Source organism: Accipiter gentilis, chromosome 1 (genome assembly GCF_929443795.1).
Source record: "Accipiter gentilis chromosome 1, bAccGen1.1, whole genome shotgun sequence".
In the NCBI taxonomy this organism is placed as follows: Eukaryota; Metazoa; Chordata; class Aves; order Accipitriformes; family Accipitridae; genus Astur; species Astur gentilis.
In genome coordinates, this window is record NC_064880.1 from 16759722 (window position 1) to 16781138 (window position 21417).

Sequence of the window (21417 nt, forward strand, 5' to 3'; positions counted from 1 at the left end):
GTGCCTTTTCTTTTTAAATCTTACCTCCTAAGAATTCTTCTTGTGGCTGATAGGCTGCTGCATAGGTCCTTTCCCTTATCCCTTCAATACAGTATACCAAGTTCAGAAAACACCTCCCCATCTATAAAAATCATCCTAAAAATTATACCTCATTTTAGGAGGAAAACTCCTACTAGAATAGATGTGCCCAGGTGGAAGTAAGGGTAGTGAGTATATGCGAGGCTCTTACCAAAGCAGAACAAGAGATGAAGGACATAAAGTACTGACCTACCTTTACTAGCAGACGGATAACATTGTGCTTCAACCCACAGTCGACAGCTACAACTTTAATTGGATTCCCTCTGCCATAAACCTTAAGTTCCTATAAAAAGTCAGACCATGCTGTAAATGACAAATTATCCCCTGTCCCCAAAAGAGCAGAATAACTTTTCACCAATATGGAGCAACTGCTATTTAAGAATCAATTTACACAGGAATCTCCAGAAGTACTGCAGACATTAGAATTTCCATCATTTTTCTGTGAAAGTAGAAGTTATAATGCTCTTTTATATACTGTTGACTACAGCAGTAACAGCAATTCCTAAGAAATCACTTGTTTCCATACCTAATGATGAGATTATTTTTTTCTTCCTGTGTTTCACCTCATTAGCGGTGAAGCAGCAAGTAGTTCTCACAGATTATTGCAGCCCAAGAGAGATTTTTACAGCTGAAGTCATCCTGCTGATGCCAGTGGAGCAAGGCTACTTCACACTAGCTACAGATCCATCACATTAAACACCACCCTGGCATAGCACAGCTGAAGATATCCTATGAGTGACATCTAGTTCATCAGAGCAGAACAGACCAGGCCAAGCACATCACTGAGCATGACCTATGTTCATATGGATCTGAGAGATTTACATACCAGAAAACGCTTTTCTTCCAGCTGCTGTTCCTTAGCTCATTCCACAAAGTAAATTGTCACCAGTTTCAAATCTGGACTGTTATGCTTTGTACACCCACTTATCTACTGAGCACAACCAGCATGGAAGACAGAGATGTCAAACCACTGTATGTTATATGGGCTTTTACACTGCAACATGCAGACATATTGACAGGCAGCTGTAGCACAGCTGTATGAACAGCTTCTTTCTGAAGCTTGCTGAATTATTTTGCTTCTTATATTACAGCAGTTAGCACCACGCTGGGATGTTATTAATCAATAAAAATGTAAGGCAGCCTTCTTCCTTCTGAAAACGAACTGTGTGCTTAACTTCAGTTATTCTGCGCTTCTGAAACTGATGAGTACTTTATCAAAAGTGGCTTTTCTCTTGTTCTATACACCACTGAAAAAAAGTCTTTTTTTTTTTTTTTTTTTTTTTAAACTATCTCACTCCCTTTTAATCAGCTTCCCTGACAATCAAATTTCACATATGGGGCTCTTTAGAAAAGATGCTAAAATCAAAAAAAGGAGGATTACGACCAGCCAGAAGGAAACGCATCCCCTCTATGTGGAATTCAAGATGAAGTTTATTAGCAGAATATTACAACTCCTCCCTCTCTGTTACCCTAACTCAGTTCTTATTTGAACTTTTACCTTCTCAAAGGTAGCAACAAGCCCCAGACTCAAAATACAGTGAAGGCATTGGTGTGACTTGGTGAGAGTTCCAAAGGTCAGATGTGCAAGGTGGCCTATGTATTCCAATGGCATCCCAGGTAAACAGTTATACTGTAAATCCAAGCTTGGATGGAGACTGCGCTTCAAATTCCCACTTGCTCAACGAGCAGTCTGTTCAGGACTGCTTCTCAGCCATGCCACTAACACAGCAGTTTGTGTGCAGAACAGTACACAAGCATCTATTTGCAGAGCTCTTCCAGAGCCACACTGATCTTGAAGGAGACGAAAACAGTCTAGTAAGCATGGAATTTGTAAAAAGGGCTCATACACTCAAGTTTTCACTTCAGTCAATGGGATTAAGCATGCAAGACACTCTTTATCTCACAATTAAATCCCCAAAGGGTCCATAATTTAAGACTTTATCTTTTGCATTGGTACAAGAATAGTTACTAATTTTAGTATGGGCCTGGTTTGCTATGTCCTCATAATTTGTAATGTTATTCTCAGCTTGTGGTTGAACACAATTTGCATGCCCAGCTAACAGAGTACAAACTTAACTGCTGTTCTGTACATATCTATACACAAAGCAGCTAATACCAGTGATATTAGATCCAGGGGATTCCTAACTTTGTCCGTTTTGGATATGTAGAAATATCTTCTGAAATCACCTCAATAAAATTATACCTGAACACAGATTACTGAATGTTATTGTAAGCTTTCCTGAAATTTATTTGAGGAACGCTACCATTCTTTTCATTAATTCTGCTTGTGTTTGAAAGTGTCCACCATAAATCACGTCTAATGGTATCCACAATACTTCCCAATCCTGCCTTTGTATCACACAATCCTCTGAATCAGAGTACTGATCAGGCTCCATCCATCTCAACACAGCTCATTTCACATCTTCAACACTGCACCTAAGGAGCCATGGGGGATTCTGTGGGGATGATGTTGACATGACAGTCCTTCAAAGATCGGGTAAGGCATATCGTTTAGGAAAAGTCCCCACATTGTTTGTTTAGAAAGACCGGATGATCCTCAGAGCAAATGAAGAACAGTTACTACCTGGAGCGTACAGCCCTGTAAATAGAGAAGAATGTCTAACCTTTGTTGAAACTTCTGCAATTAAGTTTTGCTTGTTTGGGTCTGCAAACTCCACAGGTTGACCTTCAAATTCAATCTTCCCAAGTACCGTGCCCTGTGGAAATACACCAGTAAATAAAAAAGTATGAGCAAAGGAGAAGCTGTGAACACTGGGACAAGGCGCTGACAGGCACAGCAATAGGAACAGCTGCTTAGAGGTGGTTTCTTAGCAGCTTATAACCATTTCTATCATCTTCAGAAGTTTATGAGCCTTCCTGGATATCAAAACTATGATTAGAAACCTTCATTCAGGGGAGAGGCATTGTCAGCAGTAAAATTGTTAATAAGCACTCCGGCAAGTTGTCTAGTGACAGTAAAATGGGTTGCCTTCTGAGAGGATCAGAATTCAGATTCCTCAAATAACTGTTTTGTAGATCTGGTAGTTATCTACAAAGCAGTTTGAAGCTTTTTTTGTTTTGGAAACCCACTGTTATTTCTTCAGCTACCTCCTGTGGATAGCTGCAAGGCAGCACAGCTGGGGTAAGGCAAAGCTACGTAGAAGGCTGGTCGGCACAGCTGTTTTCTGAATAAGCTGTTGAAAAAAAAAAAACAAACCAAACATCCAGCAAGCTCTTACCACCGGACAGAAGCTAGAACACTTTTGCTCTCCTAGCAGCATATCCTTCTCCACCTGCTGCTCATTAAAGTTCTCTTTCAAAAAATCATTTTTTTGGCTTTGCCCCACTCCTGGAATAAGTGGAATTAACCTAGGGTTAACTTCTTCTCCGCATGGGAACAGAGTGTGCAATATAGAACTTTTCAAGGATGGAAGGGGAAAGAGAAGGAGTCACTGTTTTGTTATATCTTTTAACACATAAAACTTTCATGATAAAAATATATTAAATTCAGCTTGTCCTGTGGATATCACACTAGAATGCACACGAGGATTGCTCATTGGGTTTAGCGACACTTCCGTGAGATACTTCCATGGGTGGACATATCTGAAGTATCCTTGCCGTTTTTTTGGGGCAAGAAAGAGCCAGCATCTTGCATTGCCATGTGCACTACTAAGGGTAATTTTTAAAGACAGAGTTTTGCTCTTAACAGTGTCTGCTGTCATCATGAGCAGTAAGTTATGCCAAAAGCATACAAGCTCCATGCTTCTTTTCATGGAGCAAAGCTGAAAATGTCAGCATCATCTTCAGCAAGTCAGATTCATGGGAACCACAAAAACTGCTTAGTGGCACCATGCAGTAAATCCCAAAACCACCAGTGACAAAGCCTTTGCTCTCAAACAGGATCCCTGTGTCTTACCTTGCTCCCAGATTTTTCAGCCAAATAGTGCCCTGCATTTACCTGTAGAGTCCAGTTTAACAAGTCACTGCTCATTTCTGCATTTATCATAAGGAAGACCTGGTCTCACAGCCAATTTATAAACAGACATGGAGTGAACTACTAAGCTTTTATTTAACCTAAGACTGGGAGAAAAGGCTACATTATGAACTATTTTAATAGCCATAAAACAATACCACTCAGAGTTCCAGTATAATATGCATTAGTACTGTACACTGCTAAGTTACAGGATAAACATTGAAAGTGTATTTACTTTGGATGAAAGGAACACTGATCCATTAAACAGTATGTCTTAAGAAAGTACAAATCTTATTGCCATTTTCTATTGTATTAAACTGCACTTGTCTGCTGTCTATAAGAGCAGGACAACACCCTGTCTTCCCATAAGAATTCTTTTCTACAAATATTCTTCTATTCAGGCTGGGGCATTCGTATTTTGCTCTGTGGAATGAAAGGAGGTGTGGTCTTGGACTGTAGACTGCAAATTGATCACCTACAGAAAAGAGCAGCTTCCAATAATCCATTACAAAAGAAGAGCCTCCAACATGCTTTTATTCAGACGGGCTTTCATCGCTGTTTTTAACCAGTGTGAAATGTACCTTAGCATCAACCTCCATTCGGTAACATAATCCTGCTCAAGTCCTTCAATTGTCAGCTCTTGGAATTGAGAGAAAAGTAATGACTGTTAAAAATATTAGTCTTCAGCCAAAGAAAACCAGCCTGAGTTAGCAGTCCATCTTACCTTATTGTAGGCATTCCTTTGTCTCTGAGGAGTAGGAGAATTTGCACTGACTAAAGGCAGTGATATCTGTGAAATAATATTCACAATATCTCACAAAGTTGTTGCGGTCTCTGACTGTTACTATCTGATGCAGCATGTAGTTGACACTACTACCTGTTGTGTGTGACATACTAGACATACAACTAACTGAGGCCTTTCATTTACAAGAGCTTGTGCTGGGTCACTTATGTAGAACAGAAAACCCAGATCAGAGCATTGCCTCAGCTATACAGAAGACATAGAGCCTTTGGAAGAGCACAGGAATCTGAGTAGCATCTGATGTCAAGGCAGCCCAGCAGCAGTGTTGCTATCACAGGTTTGCTGCACGGTTAGAGAAAGGGCTCAGCAACACCAAGGTTAATGCAAATGGATCAAGGGAACAGATCATACCTTCCCACGAATTAATTTGGACAGCATTCTGGTATCAATCCCATACAGTGCAGGCACCTGAAGAAAACACAAGAGAAGGATAAGTCAGGGAACAAGCAGCTAAGACAGAGGAAGACAGCAGCCCTATCACTTTGCTGAGAAGAACATGTCCCTGTTTAAGGAGCTTTGCCTCTTAGCAGCAGTATCACCAATGCTGCCTCACTTCCAGTTCTTCACTTCTCCCTATTCCCAATCATAAATGGCTTAGTACTTCAAATCTAGTTTCTGTACTAAAAGCACAAAATATAAAGCTCATGTGGCAAATATCTCTCTCATTTCTGAGTCCCATTTTGCCTTAGTTATGAGCACCTAACCCTCCCTGCTGCCATAAGTCAGCGGCAGTCTACTGACACATCCTTGACTCCCACAGCTTCAAGTCAGTGGGGTTCTGACAGCTAACATCTGTTGAGGTTTTGACCATGGTAACCACTAGGAGCAGCACTACAGAAACATCTGCAAGAGAGTAGAATATAATCTAATGTGCATCGTTTTTATGGAAAACCAAACACTCCCATTTAATTAACATTGCTTTTGGACAGATGCTGGAAATATCACTGCACACTGAAAAAGAGAAACGGATGAAGAATCAGAACGAAGGAACACAGAATAAGCCCAGTACAGACTGGTGAAGAGCGGTTACCAGCTTAAAGCCAGCAGTTCTTTCCCCTTTTCCTTGATTGCTCACCTCTTCTTCCTGCAACCACTCTCCTAGGCTCCTAGCAGCCTGCCAGTGGCTGTACTCGTTGCTATAATCCAGCACCAGCAAACCTGAAACCTGCATGGAGAAGAAACATCACTTTACACTGAAAGATCACTCTGTACTTGCCCTGGACCTTCTGAGTTTTTACTATTCATCCGCTGCAAACCACATCACAGAGAGGACATGAAGCTAGGCAGACATGCTATGGCTGCTCTTATATAGCAAAAAGAGAGCAAATTTGACTTCACAAAGGGACTGCAGAGAACATGTATCTGGCAAAGGGGTAAAGACTTCATGATCTGTCGTGATTGTACCTGGGCACTTTTAGTTAGGAAATTCACAGAATAATGTGGCTTCCAGGTAACCAAAGCTGCAAATTGCACTGAACAGGGAAAATAGTTCTCGCTACAAAGAAAATGGAAATTTAAGACAAGACAAAATGTTTTATTTTTATTAATTTTTCATTTAAGAATGCTTTTCACTTTTAAGTGACATTTCATTTCAAAAGTCAGCTCCATTTTACAGTGGAGTTAGATAGCTTATAAAGGACTCACTTCACCTCAGGATGAATAAAGCATTTAAGTGTTTGTGCAATTACATATTTTTTTTATTTTTCAGTACTGCCACCACTGCACGGACAGAGCCCTGCTCCTAGCCAATATCCCCTGTAACCACATTGTAAATACTGCTTCCTGCACTGGTATGTATGGCCTTCACACAACTGTCACTTCCCGTGTTTGTGGTAGTACAGGCATACAGAGAAGAGTCTCAGCATACAGGAATTTCTCATTCTTACTGGCATTTATCTCCCTGTGGCAACCAGTCCTGAGCAAATACAGATAGTTATGAGGCAGAAGGGAATGTGGGGAAAAAAAACCACCCAGGCAGCGCTTCACAAAAACTTCAGCATGTCTGTCACTGATGGGAAATACACCACTTTCAGAAAAGCACATAGGCTGGTACAGAAAGCAAGATGGAATCCTTTGCCACCACTCCTCCAAAGGAGAATATCCAGAAGAAGAAAAAGAAAGGCTGAGCATCATTCATTCCTTGTGGGGGTTCCAGTAAACTCCCACATGCACATACATGCACTCACACACATACAGGCTGCTAGCACCACTCTTTGACCAGGTCTGCATCTGCTGCTGTTACCTTGATACCATCAGACTCCAAAAACCTCCTGAGGCCTACTTCGTCCAAAGCAGCCATATCAGGCACTCCACCATTCCCAACTAAGGGGTTAGCCAGTGTAAGAATCTGTCCTTTGTAGCTGGGATCTGTCAAGGTTTCAGTGTATCTAGATGAAGAAGCAATAGACGAAAAGTACATTGGTCTGGAGTTGAAAGGAAAACAAAAGAGCCAGTGAAAACAAGACAGGTTTGAATTCCCATATGACAAAACGACAGAATTGGTTTTCACGTGAAAGCATTCTCAGTATAAAAGCAAACACATCTGTGAATCTGCCCTGACTGTGCCATTTGTGATTAAACATTTGACACTGAGAACAAGGAAAGTTTTGGGCTTCTCATGATTCATTTAAGAGAAGCACAAGGAGCTATTAACAAACTGAGACTCCTTGTAATTTATCATAAAAAGTAAACAAATACAAAAAGTACAAAGTGATCACAGAACTGCAGTCAGTGCATGCACAGCTAACATCTTGGGCTTGGTCATTCCCTGAGCCCACCATGTGGGCAGTGCTTTGCCATTGCTGTGTCCTTCCCTCCGTGTGGTGTAAGAACTTCTTCGTCTGTGGCAATAGAAAGCTCAAACTGAAAAGCCAACAGACAAGAGAGCTGTTTGCCCACGCTTGATCCTTTCCCCTGTCTGGAGCTTGCAGGTCTTGAGATGTTCAAGGCTGTAACTGCCCTTTCTGTGGGGGAGCAGGTAGACAAATCTATGCCTATTTTTTTGTCTGGGGATCAGGGAAGCAGCTGTGAATCATAAGGATGATTCCTCACTACTGCTCTGGACTCTCCTACCTGCTCTGTCAACAAAATCTGCCACAGTACCACTTCTGCAGCTTCTCCCAGCAGAGGCCTGGCCTCTCTTCTAGGCAATCTCCAGGTTCTCACCCACAGAATGTCATACATTTCTCCTGAGAAGACTATTAAGCGCTTGGAATTTGGTTTGTGTGTCTCTCTAAAAAAGGCAAGTTGAAGGCAATGCTTTGCAATTCAGCAGTCCACCTTGGTCACAAGGCCCCAAGGCATGCCCTTATATCTTTAGCCCAGGCAGATGCCCCAGGAACAACAACTTTGTTCAAGCACATGCCTGAATAACTTTCTCAGCAAGGAAAGACCAAAAAGCGTGGTGGAGCATTCTTCTGCAGTGGAGGATCAAACCTAGGATTTTGCAAAGCATGAACTCTGGATCCAGTCTCATTTTCAACCCAAAAGAGGGACACAGGGAAACCATGATCTACATACCCATGTTCCTATTTTTCAGCGTCAAATTAACACACAGTCCTTCACTTTCTCCCTTATGCTCTAGCATACTGTTGCAGCAATCCATTAAACAACTGCTGTCTTTCAACCCAAAAGCAGCTGTAATTTAGCAACAGATGAAGTTATCCACACAAATATTTAGCCAAATGCAAAAAGACACTTCAGGATGAATCTGCCCTATACAAAATATAATTTATTATTGTCATTATTGTTTAAACAATACAGAATTGGCAACTCCAGCCATCTACCAGATATCAGCAAGTCACACGAGACATCTTTATGGAACATTGGACTTACTGCCAGAAGATTAATTGTCAAACATTGGGAAACTAGTCACAAAATACAGAATGTTTGGAGGCAGATATAGACAACGCAGCACACCAGCCAGCTCTGAGAAATGACATGTCAAATAAACAATGGCCATGAAATATTTTCAGGTAAGCCTCGCTTGCTATTCACACCTATACGTCCTGCTGCAGGTAAACAACTACACAAAGTGCAGTATGATCACAGAACTTAAGTGCACTTAAGTGCATGGCATGTGCAGATTTGGCATTTTCTCTCTCTTCTGAGTCAATTGGTTATGCTTCCAAAAGGCTCTTCGTTAATGTCAAAGCTAATGTAATTAACCTTTGCATAGTATTTGTAATCAGAAAACAAGTGACAGAGAACCATTGGGTTTGGGTGCGGTATGAAGGCACAGCTGTGCGCTGAGACACAATGCCCTTTAAGCAGGCAGAATGCCTTGTGGAGCCCAGAGGAACAGATGGGAACACAATCTCCAAAGATGGTGCAAGGTCTAATCCTTGCTGTGCCTGCCCAAAGGCCTGCATGATCTCTACAAATTCCTGTCAATCAGTTCTCTCGCTAGAATATAATGGGAAACACACAGACTTATTGGAGGCAAATGCATTTACTGAGCTGTTTCAAACATGGAACATTTTATGGGTTGCAATTCTTCTTTCTTAATTTGAAATCTCCTCTCTTCCTTTTTTGTTCCTATATCAAACAGATGTCTGCAATGCTAGGTTGTTGGGGTTTTTTACCAAATGTTTCTGAAAAGTTCATTCTCATGCTTTTCTAATGAAAATTCAACATTCCACTTCCAAACAGTACTCTCTGCCCTCTATTCCAGAATAATATGACAATATTTCAGCCAGCTTTAGCTATTTCAACCCTGAAAGCTGTATGCACATAAAGTGCTTTGCCTCCCAGTTCTATGACAGGAATCAGAAAGCGGGAATCCAGATGAGGAGACATGGTGCAGAGCAGCATATTAATCATCCCAGTACAGAGCCCATGCTGACCCCACTCAGCATCTAGAAAGAGCCACTTTACAGAAAGGAGTGGTCTGAGGCTTAATGGCAGCCATGACAAAATCATCCCCATACTAGCCTCTTGCTCCCTATACTGAGAAATTGCTAAGTGCCCAGACAGTGTGTAAAAGGCCCCAACCCTGGACACTTTCCTTCACACAGGCACTTAGCCTCTTACTGTGTCAACGTAGCTGTGTTCCTCTGGGAACATAAGGTCTTGATCTACGCTCAGGAGCACTACGCAGAGCTACAGAGTTTCTTTCACTGTATAGCAACCTCTGGACTGGTAGCAAATCTGTTGCTTTTACGATATGCAACAATGCTGTCAACTCTTATCTTCCTCTTCTCCAAATCAAGCAAGACCATGTTCCTGGACAGTGCTCTGAAGATACAACCTTATATTTTAAATTTTCCCTCCGTAGCCATATGCTTCCCAGCACAGAAGAGATCTCTCTTTCACAGGCGTCTCCTTCAAAACATTAGAAAATGAGCAAACACAGGTTCCGCTGCCACAGTAGCATGTGGAGAGGAAATTAATCTGTCAGGTCCTCCTTGACTTTTGTGATGTAACAAGATTTATTGCCTCTAATCTATCACCGAGAAAAGAACTCTGGTGCCCTCCATCATTCTGATCTGTATTAAACAGTTGCTTGTTGGCAGGTATATTAACACAGGCAGTAATTAGTGCTGTCAAAATACTTAAATAATTGCATCCTAATGTAAAACTTTACAAAGAGATTCCCCTCTGCAGCAATTTACCATTCTCACCTATGAGATAATTTAAAAACTCCTCCTGCAAATACTGGTTTGTCCAAAGGAGAGCAGCTGGAAGGCAGCTGGGCAAAGACAGCTATGAATGACTGCAGAAAAAGGTCAAGACCAACCACCTCAAGCTGTTTTACTTACCCAATGACATGTCCCTTTCCTAACCAAAAGCCTCATTCCTCTGGACAGATTTCCTCTGCTCAAGCAGGTCAACAAAAGCGCTGGCAGCATTTGCCTGCCATACTAAGCAGCCACTGGCTTCTACTACACAAATGGACAGAGTCATGCCAGCTTAGGCATGAATCTGATCCTACCTTTTAGCTGAAAAGGCCACAGAGTTTAAATGCATCCTTAACTATGGCATGAGCCAACAGATGTCATAAAGGTGACCAACTTGGGAACCTCGGGATTTAAAAATTTTGCACTCAGAAGCCAAGTTCCGTTACCAAGAACACTGCAGACGCTTCAAACCTCTGCACCACATGCTTGGATCAGAACTCTACAACCTAGGAAAAATTAGCTTTGGCATTTTAACAAGGTCCTAGAAAAGTTTTCGTGTTTATATCTCATTTGCTTTTGCCTTACCCAGAAAGACCAGTGTTGAATACGATTTCCCCTGCTGTGGAGGATGGATAGCCGAAAGAGTAGCCCTTCATCTTTGTCCCATCTTCCAGCACCAAGTTCGCTGTCTGCGCCTAGAGAAAGGCACACAAAGAGACTCAAATACAGGAGGAAAAGACTTGATGTTTATATAGGTAACACCTACGACACCTACCTTTCACGCCTCATGTTTTAAAAGTATTGCTGCCCCTGCTCCGTTCCTAGCTGCCAAGACACTGTCTCTTTTATTAGTCTCCTGCTGCTTTTTTTCTTTCTAATACTTAGGAAATGTGCTCCTAATGAGGGCAGTGCAATGGCAAACCTCACTGCAAGCAGAGCATGTGCTGCTATTACTGTGGGATCACCCTTCCATATCACTTTTATTAATTTCTTCCACCCATTATATATTGCAATTAACCAATATCATAAGTGTATAGGGAAAGGATTACTTCTCTCCTCAATGTTTGCTCAAGGCTTGCTGCTGAGTATGCTGGCTCTCTCTCATCCAGCTGTGACCTTTATAGGTGCTTAACTTTCATTGTAACTGTACATCTGAGCTGCTAAAAATAAGTGTATGCTTAGTTGGCCAGGTGTCAGACGGCAAAATTAAAAATACCAGTCCACTCCACTGAAGGACGCAATAAGAGAGGAACTGGTGGATCAGTCTCATGGTCTCAGTTACCTGAGGGATAGGCATAAATAATCCTGGAAGAGGTAGATACGGAACAAGCAGCCTAGAAGAAAACTTCCCACAAACCACAACTCTTTCAGAGCTTGTTTAGCAGAACTGAGTCCCACAATAACTGTGGGATCCCTTACAGGCACACAGACAGTGACTTTTACTGAAATCGATAAAAGATTCAGTGGCACAGCTGGGTCTTTGCACATACCAGACTAAACAGACCTCTTTTGCCTCATTTGGAAACTAAATATTTCTTACCCTGTCCAGGAATTGGATGGGAAACCGCCTGGGAATTCTAGCTTCTACCAAAAAAACAACGACTATATACACAACAGAAATGACAGATTCCTTCAGACAGCAGGATCATTAATGACATGCAGGGGAAGAGAGTAAGCAAAGCTGGAAATCGATTTGCCAATGAATTTCTGGGCTTAAAAAAATTTCGACAATGAACCTTTTGTGTCCTGAGCAACTTCCACGTCTGGAATGCAAGTGCAGTTGCCTCCTGGGCACAGAGCTGCAGTCACAGAGTGACCACCAGTGCAAAAACCTCAATGGTCTGCGCCACAGGTGTTGTGGTGAACATGTCCATCAGAGTAGCTCTCACCATGATTTAACGTCATATTGGGTTGTTGTTTTTTTTACAGAACAAATCCTCTTACCGGGATTTTTTAAAAGAAGAGTCAAGCTAAATTTGCTGCAGAAAGGAGCAGGAGAGCTACTTTCCATTAGCCGTAACTCAGATGAACAATCACAGCAAGGAGAAATTTCACTCCCAGCATTGAACATTTTGTAACTATCATGGCAAACATTCATCTAGAGCTCGTCTGCAATTACAAATACTGCACAGATCTATTACTAAGGTACTGCAAAATACACTAAAAAAATCAAACTGCACTGCCAAGTAATTGAATTCTGTGCATTTGGGATGCTTTCAGCATTGCAGTTTTTCCTCATTGGCAAACATCCTGTCATTCTCAAAAGGTTTAGCCATCATTTTCTGAACCCTCCCAGGCCAAAACCCCCTCACCAGTTATAAATATAGTTTTTGTGGCTAAATCCCCTAGATTTAGCCCAAATAAAAATTACAGTTTGGTCAGCTCCCTAACCCTCTCATTACATGAAGCTGCCACACACTCTAAGCATTACAAAGTGCATAGTTTGCCTGCGTGCCTTAGATTGGCGTTGAGCAGGACCTCTGCCCTTTCTGAAGCCTGCTGAAAATCCAGCCTACACCGTCGATATGGGAAACTGCCTGTAGGAACCAGTTTCTTGCAGCCTTGATTTCAAGAGATGGATCCCTTCCCCCAGCAGGCCATGTATTTGAGTCCACCCAAGTATCAACTCCAGTTCAAGCAAGTCCTACCGCTTGCTGGTACAAGTTGTAGTAATCTCTTGAATGGTAGTCCCAACTGCAAACATAGCCTGGGAGAATCCTTCAGGTAGCAAAGTTCAAAATGGCAGAATGACCAGAAAAGTTAGGATCCATCTAAGACCTGAGGGCCAAAATGCAGAGCAATCACTGTGACCTTTATAGCCTCACAATAGTACTTTATAATAATCTGCATGTCTTTCATCCCACCACAGACTACCTGCCTTTCTACACACCAGGTCAGCACAGAAATAATTTCAATTGAACAAAAGCCCACGCTGTACTATTGCAGCCCTACACAGTTTTCAAATAATGCAGAAGAATGTCCCAGAGCAACCATAACCTGCCTGCAAGTTCAGCTACAGCAAGGGATAGATGTTCAAATGTTTCCTTCCGTTACTTGATTTATTATTCTTAATTAAGTGGTTGGTTTGTTTGTTGAGCACTGTAGAAGCAATTATTCTTGCTTACATTTCCAGCAGAGATGTTACCATATCCCTAAGCTGCCACCTTACCTTGTCTTTCCAGTTTTGTTTTTAATGTGAAAAAATGATTTACAGGATACAGAGAAGTCCAGTTGCCTCAATCAGGGATTAGTTGGGAGATATTTTCACTTTCAAAAAAACAACAAGCAAGAAATAAACAAAAACCCCAGAGCTTCAGTGAAGTCTTTTTGTCTCTAGCCTTCTCAGAACAATTCCCATGTATGCTCAGATAAATCTCTGTTATAGTCTTAGCTGAAAAGTTTCTTCCGCACACCCCCAATGTGACACACACCATTTGCAATGTTTCTCCTTCCTGCACGCCAGTATCTTTACCTTTAGCAGAGCCCCCTGTGCTCCAGAGAGGCTGCAGGGCTCCTGAAGAGCTTTGAGGATGGAGATGGCTAACAGAAAGGGTCATGCTGTTGCTGCAGCATTGCTAGATTTTGTGCATTTTTGTCAAAGCAAATTGCAGAGGTGCCACTTCACACATGAAGTAAAGCACTATAGCAGTTAAAAACCCCACACAAACAGTAAGAAAGTAAAAAACCTCAGATTAATTTAGTTCCAGTTAGTTTCCTGCTGTAGCAGCCCTTCCTATCTACAGGATGGATGAAAGATCAGCAAAATCTCAGAAGATTTGCAGTATAATTTGCTTTTATCCTGGTTTCAAATGGGATAGAGTTAATTTTCTTTCTAGTAGCTGGTATAATGTTACATTCTGGATTTAGTATCAGAAGAATGTTGATAACAAACTGATGTTTTCAGTTGTTGCTAAGTTGTGTTTAGACTAAGTCAAAGACTTTTCAGCTTCTCAATCCCAGCCAGTGAGAAGGCTGGAGGGGCACAAGAGGTTGGGAGTGGACACAGCCAGGAGAGCTGACCCAAACTGGCCAAAGGGGTAACGTCATGCCCAGTATATAAACTGGGGGGAGTGGGGTTGGGAGGAATCACCTCTTGGGAACTAACTGGGCATCAGTCAGCCAGTGGTGAGCAATTGCATTGTGCATCACTTGTTTTGTATATTCCAATCCTTTTATTATTATTATTGTTATTATTATCATTATTATTTTCTTCCTTTCTGTTCTATTAAACTGTTCCTATCTCAACCCACAAGTTTTACTTTTTTTTCCCCAGATTCTGTCCCCCATCCAACTGGGTGGGGAGAAGTGAGAAGCTGCTTCATGGTGCTTAGTTGCTGGCTGGGGTTAAACCACAACAGTTTTTAAAGCGTGTCTGATATAATCCCCTGTACTGGAAAGCGAACAGGTAATTTTTCCTCTTTCCTACTTGCCTCACAGAGTAATCATTAGGGAAGTCAAGTTTTTCCCCTCTAGAGAAATCCCTCAGTTTATCTGGGTAAGGCCAAGCGAAACCCTTAAAGCTGGGCTGCTGCAGGACTATGAGTATGCAAAGTGCCCAAGCCAGGACGGGCACTGATGTATGGCAGAGACACAGCTGGGACTCAGTTTCAGTGCAGGCCAGTTTATTTCCCTCCAGTAAGAAGATGACAAAATATTTCCTTTCTAAGACAGGCCATGAGTCCATGCAGCAGAACAGCCTCTGGCACATTTCTTGGCACACCTATGTGGCTGGCTATGTTAAAAGCCAACATATCAGAAATGCAAAAGAAGAAGTTTTCTCTTTGATAGAAAAATGTCCCTCCTTGTGAGTACTATGCCATCATAGGCTGGAAATCTATCTGGACATTGCTAACAGTCAAGACTTCCTTTTCCAGCCCTTTTTTTAGATAAAATTTTATTTTAGCACATTTGCTTTTGGCTAAAATTAAGACAAGAAGAAAGAGCAAAATAAACAACGAATCAAAAGCCAGGTCAGTGTCTTTAGATACAACAAAGAAGATTCACACTTAGGCTAACTTTAGGGAGAAGCTTTGGATTAGTTACTTTACCATCCAAGCCAAAGAGAAAGCAAAGACAGAAATGCAATATAGGTACCATGGTAGAAAAAGCAGGGCTCCCTGAACTCTTCTTAAGGTGATTCACAACAATGCCACAAGTACTTGTTCATGACAAAAATCAAAGGAGGGGCAACCAAGACAGGTAAGGCAGCTAGCAGAAGTCACTGAGCACCCAAGTAAATGAGCAACCCTTCTGTCCCCCACAGTAGCAGCTCACTAAATTCCCCCCTTCTCTGAGGGATCAGGCCTCAAGATTCTGCATCCCCTTCAATTTCACCTCCAAAGGGAGAGGAGTGTAGTAGCTGTGTCTGATATTTCACCTCCTCACCCATCTCTGCTGCCCACACAGTCATTTTCTTAGTTACTTTCCACTTGCCTCACAATATATTTCAAGACCCCTTTTACAGTAATCTAAAATAGTTTATAAAGCCAGTGCTCAAACATTTTCCTCCTTTCCCTCTCATTACTAACTATATTTTTAGCTTGCTCCTGATGATTTTTATATCTCTCCCAATCCTCTCCTTCCTGAGCCAGCTATACTGTTACAAGCCACCTATTTATTGCTTGCACTACTCTTTAAATCCCCATTTAACTACATTGGCCTCAGATGAGCATTAAGTGATATGAGCTTTGAGCTGCAATCTCTCTGCCCATTCCTGAATTATAAAGAAATTTGATTACCCTGAAACTATTAATGCTAAGCACCCCTACAGCGAGTCCATAGGGGTCTGTGATCTGCTCTCTATGCCCCTGTTTCACTCATGGATGTTCCATCTCTTCTTTAGAACTGAAGGATGGAATGCAGTAGGGAAATACGGACCGGTGAGTCCCCACATCTCAGACTAGTCACCTACAGTGCTGTTGCCCCACATAGGCTGAGCTTAACTGGACAGGAAACAGGCTTGGGAGAAGAGTTGTTAGGCACTCTACTAAAACTACAACCTCTCCCTCATTCTCTCTAATACTTTACTTAGCTAGAAAGGAAACCTAGGTTAGAAATATGTTTTCATTGAATTTTGTTATGCTCCCTAAATTAGCCCTCTGAGAAAAAGCAATAAAAGGCAACTAAAAGCTCATTTAAGCCTGTGATAATGGGAGAATGGGATCATTACTTATACTGCCATTAGCCCGCGTATCTTAATTACTCCCCATTTTACACTTTCTCCAAACGTCTTACAAATATCTATTACCTCTAATGATGGCTGGAACCCAAACCCAGCCATAAATCACTACTTGGTCACTTGTCTCAGAACTACAGTTAACTTCCATACTTTGATGCAAAGCTATGCAAAAGGTTGGCTTTCTAGGACCAATTATCCTTAAATTTTCCCTCAGGCCTCCTGCTTTACTGCTTGCATATGTATATTAGAGAGTCTCATGGAAAAAAAGTGTATAAGCCTGTCACTCTTAAAGCAAAAGCCCCAGGCCAGGAAAGAGTCAAGTTTTTTTATTCCAGATTCTGAACTCAAACAGAAGCACATGGCCACTGGCAAAGGTGGCATTAAAAATCTGAGCTGAGGTCTCAAGAGCCACAGGCTCTTACAATACCCTAGATGTCAGCCTTCTTACACTCCATGAGTTCAAGCATCCGCTCTGGCAGCACAAACTGCTGTAGGTATTGAACTCAAATAATCACTTCTAATAAGGAAACAACTTTTCCCAGTGTCAATGCAAAGGCAGAAGATGTCACATAATGCATATCAGAACGAGACTTCTGGGCTGACTGGCTAGCACCACACCTTGTGGTGAGCTAGCTAGTCACAGTGCAGGTACAAATGCTCCACTGGACTCAGCACTTCAGATGCAGAGTAGGTCTTGGCTGCCGTGCAATAGATCCTGTCATACACCTCGAAACAGAAAGAGGGCTCAATTCATTCTGACCCACCTCGGGTGTATTTGCAGTTGCTGGGACTGAGGTTAAAATAGCTCCCAAGGATTTCACTTGGCATTGCTTTCTTAACAGGTATATTCATTCTCCTTGCCTTCAGCATTGGTGTCGTTGGCTTTAAGCAATCACTCTTTAGCTCTATACGCACAGAATTAGGTACATGTTACAACAGCTTGTACTGTAACATTACCAGAGTGGGGCAGCAGTTTCCCAAGAGCATGAAACTTCTTAATTGGATGCCTCAGCATTATGAAATATGACCTTGTAGGTCTGTCAATGTGCAGTCCTTGAATGAGTGACAAAACATGTACCTAACACCATCAATCTGTCATTTAAGATGCCAAATCCAAACTTCAGATGCTAATCCACCAGTAAAAGAATGCATCAGATCCAGACCACTGCAGGTGCCTACCAGAATTCTCCTGGACTATATAAAGAAAGATAGTGTTTCATCAAAAGCTGCACTTGCAATCCTAACTATGGGCTACAAAGCCTTACAAGTGAAAGATGCCTTTTACTACAGCAGACTTACAACCACAGTCTAAAGTGTCTTTGAACTCACTTCTCTGTGCATCATAAGGCTTCAACTGCTGTATTCTACAGAGCATGGCAGAAATAACTGAACCAGCTCAAAAAAGCAAGAAAGGTACCAGAGGCAGTAGAGACGAGCAAGGATGGCATTCCAGCAAAACTCTTCAGTCCTACTAGTTGGCTTGACAGTTTCTAAAACCCTAGTGAATTTGAGTATACCTGTATGGACTCCTGTTCTACAATACATAAGATCAGTATACTGATATAGGCCATCACCAGCCATAAATCAAGCAGCCAAGTATGAATCTTGGGCTCCTATCCTCTAGACACTGCGACATTTGTCAATAGCATATCTTAGTGCATTCACAGCTTCCACTCATCCAGCAACACTTGCAGTAAAATTGTCTCCATTTTCTCCTATCCCATTTCAATTTGAAGTACAAAGCCCAAAGAGAAGAGATTGTTCAAACGGTGTCACACCAAGAGACACTTTCTAGCCCAGTGCTAAGATTTCAAAATTGAACAATAGAAGTTGACACCTGCCGTGGAAGATGTGAGAGTCAGCACTGCCCCACCTGACAGCTCTGACATAGTTTTAATATGTGGTCAGTGTCAAAGCAATATAACTTTACCACGAACTTGTTCCTCATGTCAGAGCCCTACTTCCTCTTCAAATGATGCAGCTGCGGAAACTGGTAACCATGATGGCTTTCTAATTCACAAGTAGGACTCCTGTTATCGTCACAAGGAGGAATAACTTCTGCTAAGCCTGATCTGATTGCAGAGTCAGATTCAATCTGCTGGGAGGAAGATTGCTGTGCTGTGTAATAAGACAGTAAAAAAGGTAACAGTTCACGCCTGCTGTGCACTCTCAGGATGGGGAAGAGGGGTGCATTAGCAAGAACACTAGTCACAACATAGGCTCTGTTTTTAAGTGTGGGTGAGACAAAGCTAAACTGAGAACTTACAAGCTGAAGAAAGGGATGAAAATAGGGATGCCTCCTTCCTCACCCACTTTTCCTCTGCAGCCAATTTTTGCTTTAAAAGTAATGGGTCTGTTGCCAGGAGATCAGAGAGCTCCTGAAAAATCAGTGGCTGTGGGACAGGTAAAAGAAATCCTAGTCCTCAGTAGACAGAAATGATACTGATCAGCCCTCTACACCATAACAGGCAAGGTGGCATCCACTGGGTAAGTGCAGCCCAAGTCTCTTAAGTGCTCTTCCCCACCACTTGCTGAAACATTCTGATTGCAAATTCTATTACACTGTTGATTCAACAGGATACATGTGCCAAGAGAGCCTTTTCAATGCAAAGTGCATGATTGCAAAACACTGACAGTGCTACAGAATTCACACAGAAAGTCCCATTTCACCACTGTGCTCTGCTACACTTGCCGGAGTTACACTAGCAAAGCTGGTCAAATGCAACTCTTGTACAAAGAGCAGAAGAAAATTGGGGAAGTGAACTAAGTGTTTCCAATCCCAGTAAATCACGAGGTGGTACACTGATGCATTCAGAGTTGTTGGTCTCTCTGCTAATATCAGAGCTACCATGGTTTCCAATACATTGAAAATGGATCCTTTGTGGATCCAATAAGATTAGTCACATGCTTCAGGTGATGCGGGTTTTTAAATACCTAGCTGATTCATGAGCATATGGACTGAAAGATCTGCTCTGTTAACTATCGGTCCTATAGAAGGGTGGGTGTTTCCAAAGAAAATACAGTGTAATAATTAACTGAAACCCTGAACTTCCCCCTTTTGGTGCAATTTACCCTATAATTTCCATTCTATACTACACAAAAAGTGTGTTTGCTTAGCTAATTAATAAAACCATGTAGCCAAGCAACGCCCTTGCTTAGGGTTTAGACAAATCTCCTTTAGTTCAATTTTAGGTGTCTAGGTAAGCCCTGTTATCTGCAGCAAGCTTATGTCTCAGCATGCCAAACACATCTGTTAAACCACGGTAGCTCAGTTACTGTTACCTTGCTGCTCAACAACCTGGTACCAGTCCTTGAGAAACTCCAGTGATCAGCAGACACGCTGCAAAACTGCAATCTGACTTTCAAAGTCTTCACCACTTTGCAAGCTGTCAAAATTCTTGTCATCTTGAAAGTTGCCGATGGGGAACTAAAGTTTAAAGAAAACAAGACAAAACAAAAATCTGCTTGTATGTATTTCTTCAAAATTTGGTGCAGACAATATACTCTTGCAGATCACCGGGGAAGAGAACAGAGACACAGCAGGTGTGCTGTACTGACTGTGCAGTGCTGCCCTACACCTTCCCATTTATTCTGCCATTAAAAGTCTCTAGTGCAGCCCCACCTCCTCCCGCCCCTCCTCGGAGGGGTGCTTGCTTAGAAACACTTTCAACACTTTTCTTCAGGTTGGTCTCTGACCACTGTTGTAGGGATTGCATCACAGCCCAGACACTAGCTCTGCCTGCTGGAAGAGATCAAAACCTCCTAGAGAAATCACACCCACAGCAATGAAAAGCAGTCCTCATGCTCTGAAACAAACACTACATTTCAGTAAGAGACAAGGAACAGCACCCACTTGTTGTCCTAACAGCACATGGTCTAGGCAAATTAAAAGGGTCATAGTGTGCTTTTGACTGCTCTACAACATGTGGTCTGGGGTCCACACTTTAGCTAGTGGGACAGCCTGTGACTGCTACAAGCATAGTTGTACTAAAAGAAAGAAATCAGTAAGACCAAATTCTGTGGAAAGTTGTAGTTTTTTTATTCTGTGTGCAGAGCATTCAGTCACCGGAAGCCCTTGCACAGGTCCCCATGTGCTGCCTCTCTCCAAATAAATGAAAAAGACATCACCAGGAAAAATAAATGGCTGCAAGAGAAAAACATCTTTTGGTAAAATTTCAATGGACAACAGCTGAAATGTTCTCTATGCTATCTCCTAACTGACTACAGACCTTTGTAACTAGCACATATTTCTTATAACCCTATGGTCTTCGAAAAGAATTATGTTCCTCATTAGCCAGACATGAAAATGCCTAATGAAGACAAAAGCTGTGGGAGAAGCATGCACATTAGTATTCTTCGAGAGCTAAAATGGTGAGGCATCTTTTGAAACCCAGGTGATCAAAGCTTCAATTAGCTCGGAGAAAGGGAAAAAAAAGAGATATACAGACTGGTTTTTTGCATCTGGACACATACTGCGGTAAAGGATTTAAGTAACCTTTTCTAATCACTGACAGTAATAATCAGGACTTCTTTGTATACAGTGGTTTGAGATTAGTCTAAACTGACGACAGTATCACAAAAAATTTTTTCCTGCACAGCACATTATAGCACCAGGATGAACTGTCATGCACATAATAAAAGACAGAGAAGAGAGGGCCAAAACCAGGGCAGATGTGGGGAGCTTATTGGAGACTTCGATGAGAAACACATGGCAAAGGCCTGAATCAGATGATTGAAAGAGACAGACAAAGATAGGGTGGCAGACAGA

The 21417-nt window shown here is 41.9% G+C and overlaps 1 protein-coding gene across 1 annotated transcript in view; it reads right to left on the reverse strand.

The window, feature by feature from the left end:
• CPS1 (carbamoyl-phosphate synthase 1) overlaps nt 1–20066 on the reverse strand; it is a 98762-nt gene extending 78696 nt beyond the window's left edge. The window contains exons 1-7 of the mRNA XM_049802686.1: nt 19932–20066; nt 11057–11166; nt 7096–7240; nt 5929–6018; nt 5205–5261; nt 2703–2795; nt 272–361 (exon numbers count right to left, since the gene is read on the reverse strand). Coding sequence (XP_049658643.1) covers nt 272–361; nt 2703–2795; nt 5205–5261; nt 5929–6018; nt 7096–7240; nt 11057–11166; nt 19932–20054 — 708 coding nt within the window. The 5' untranslated portion in view covers nt 20055–20066. The remainder of the gene's footprint in view (nt 1–271; nt 362–2702; nt 2796–5204; nt 5262–5928; nt 6019–7095; nt 7241–11056; nt 11167–19931) is intronic.
• Between the last annotated feature and the right edge of the window lie 1351 nt (nt 20067–21417).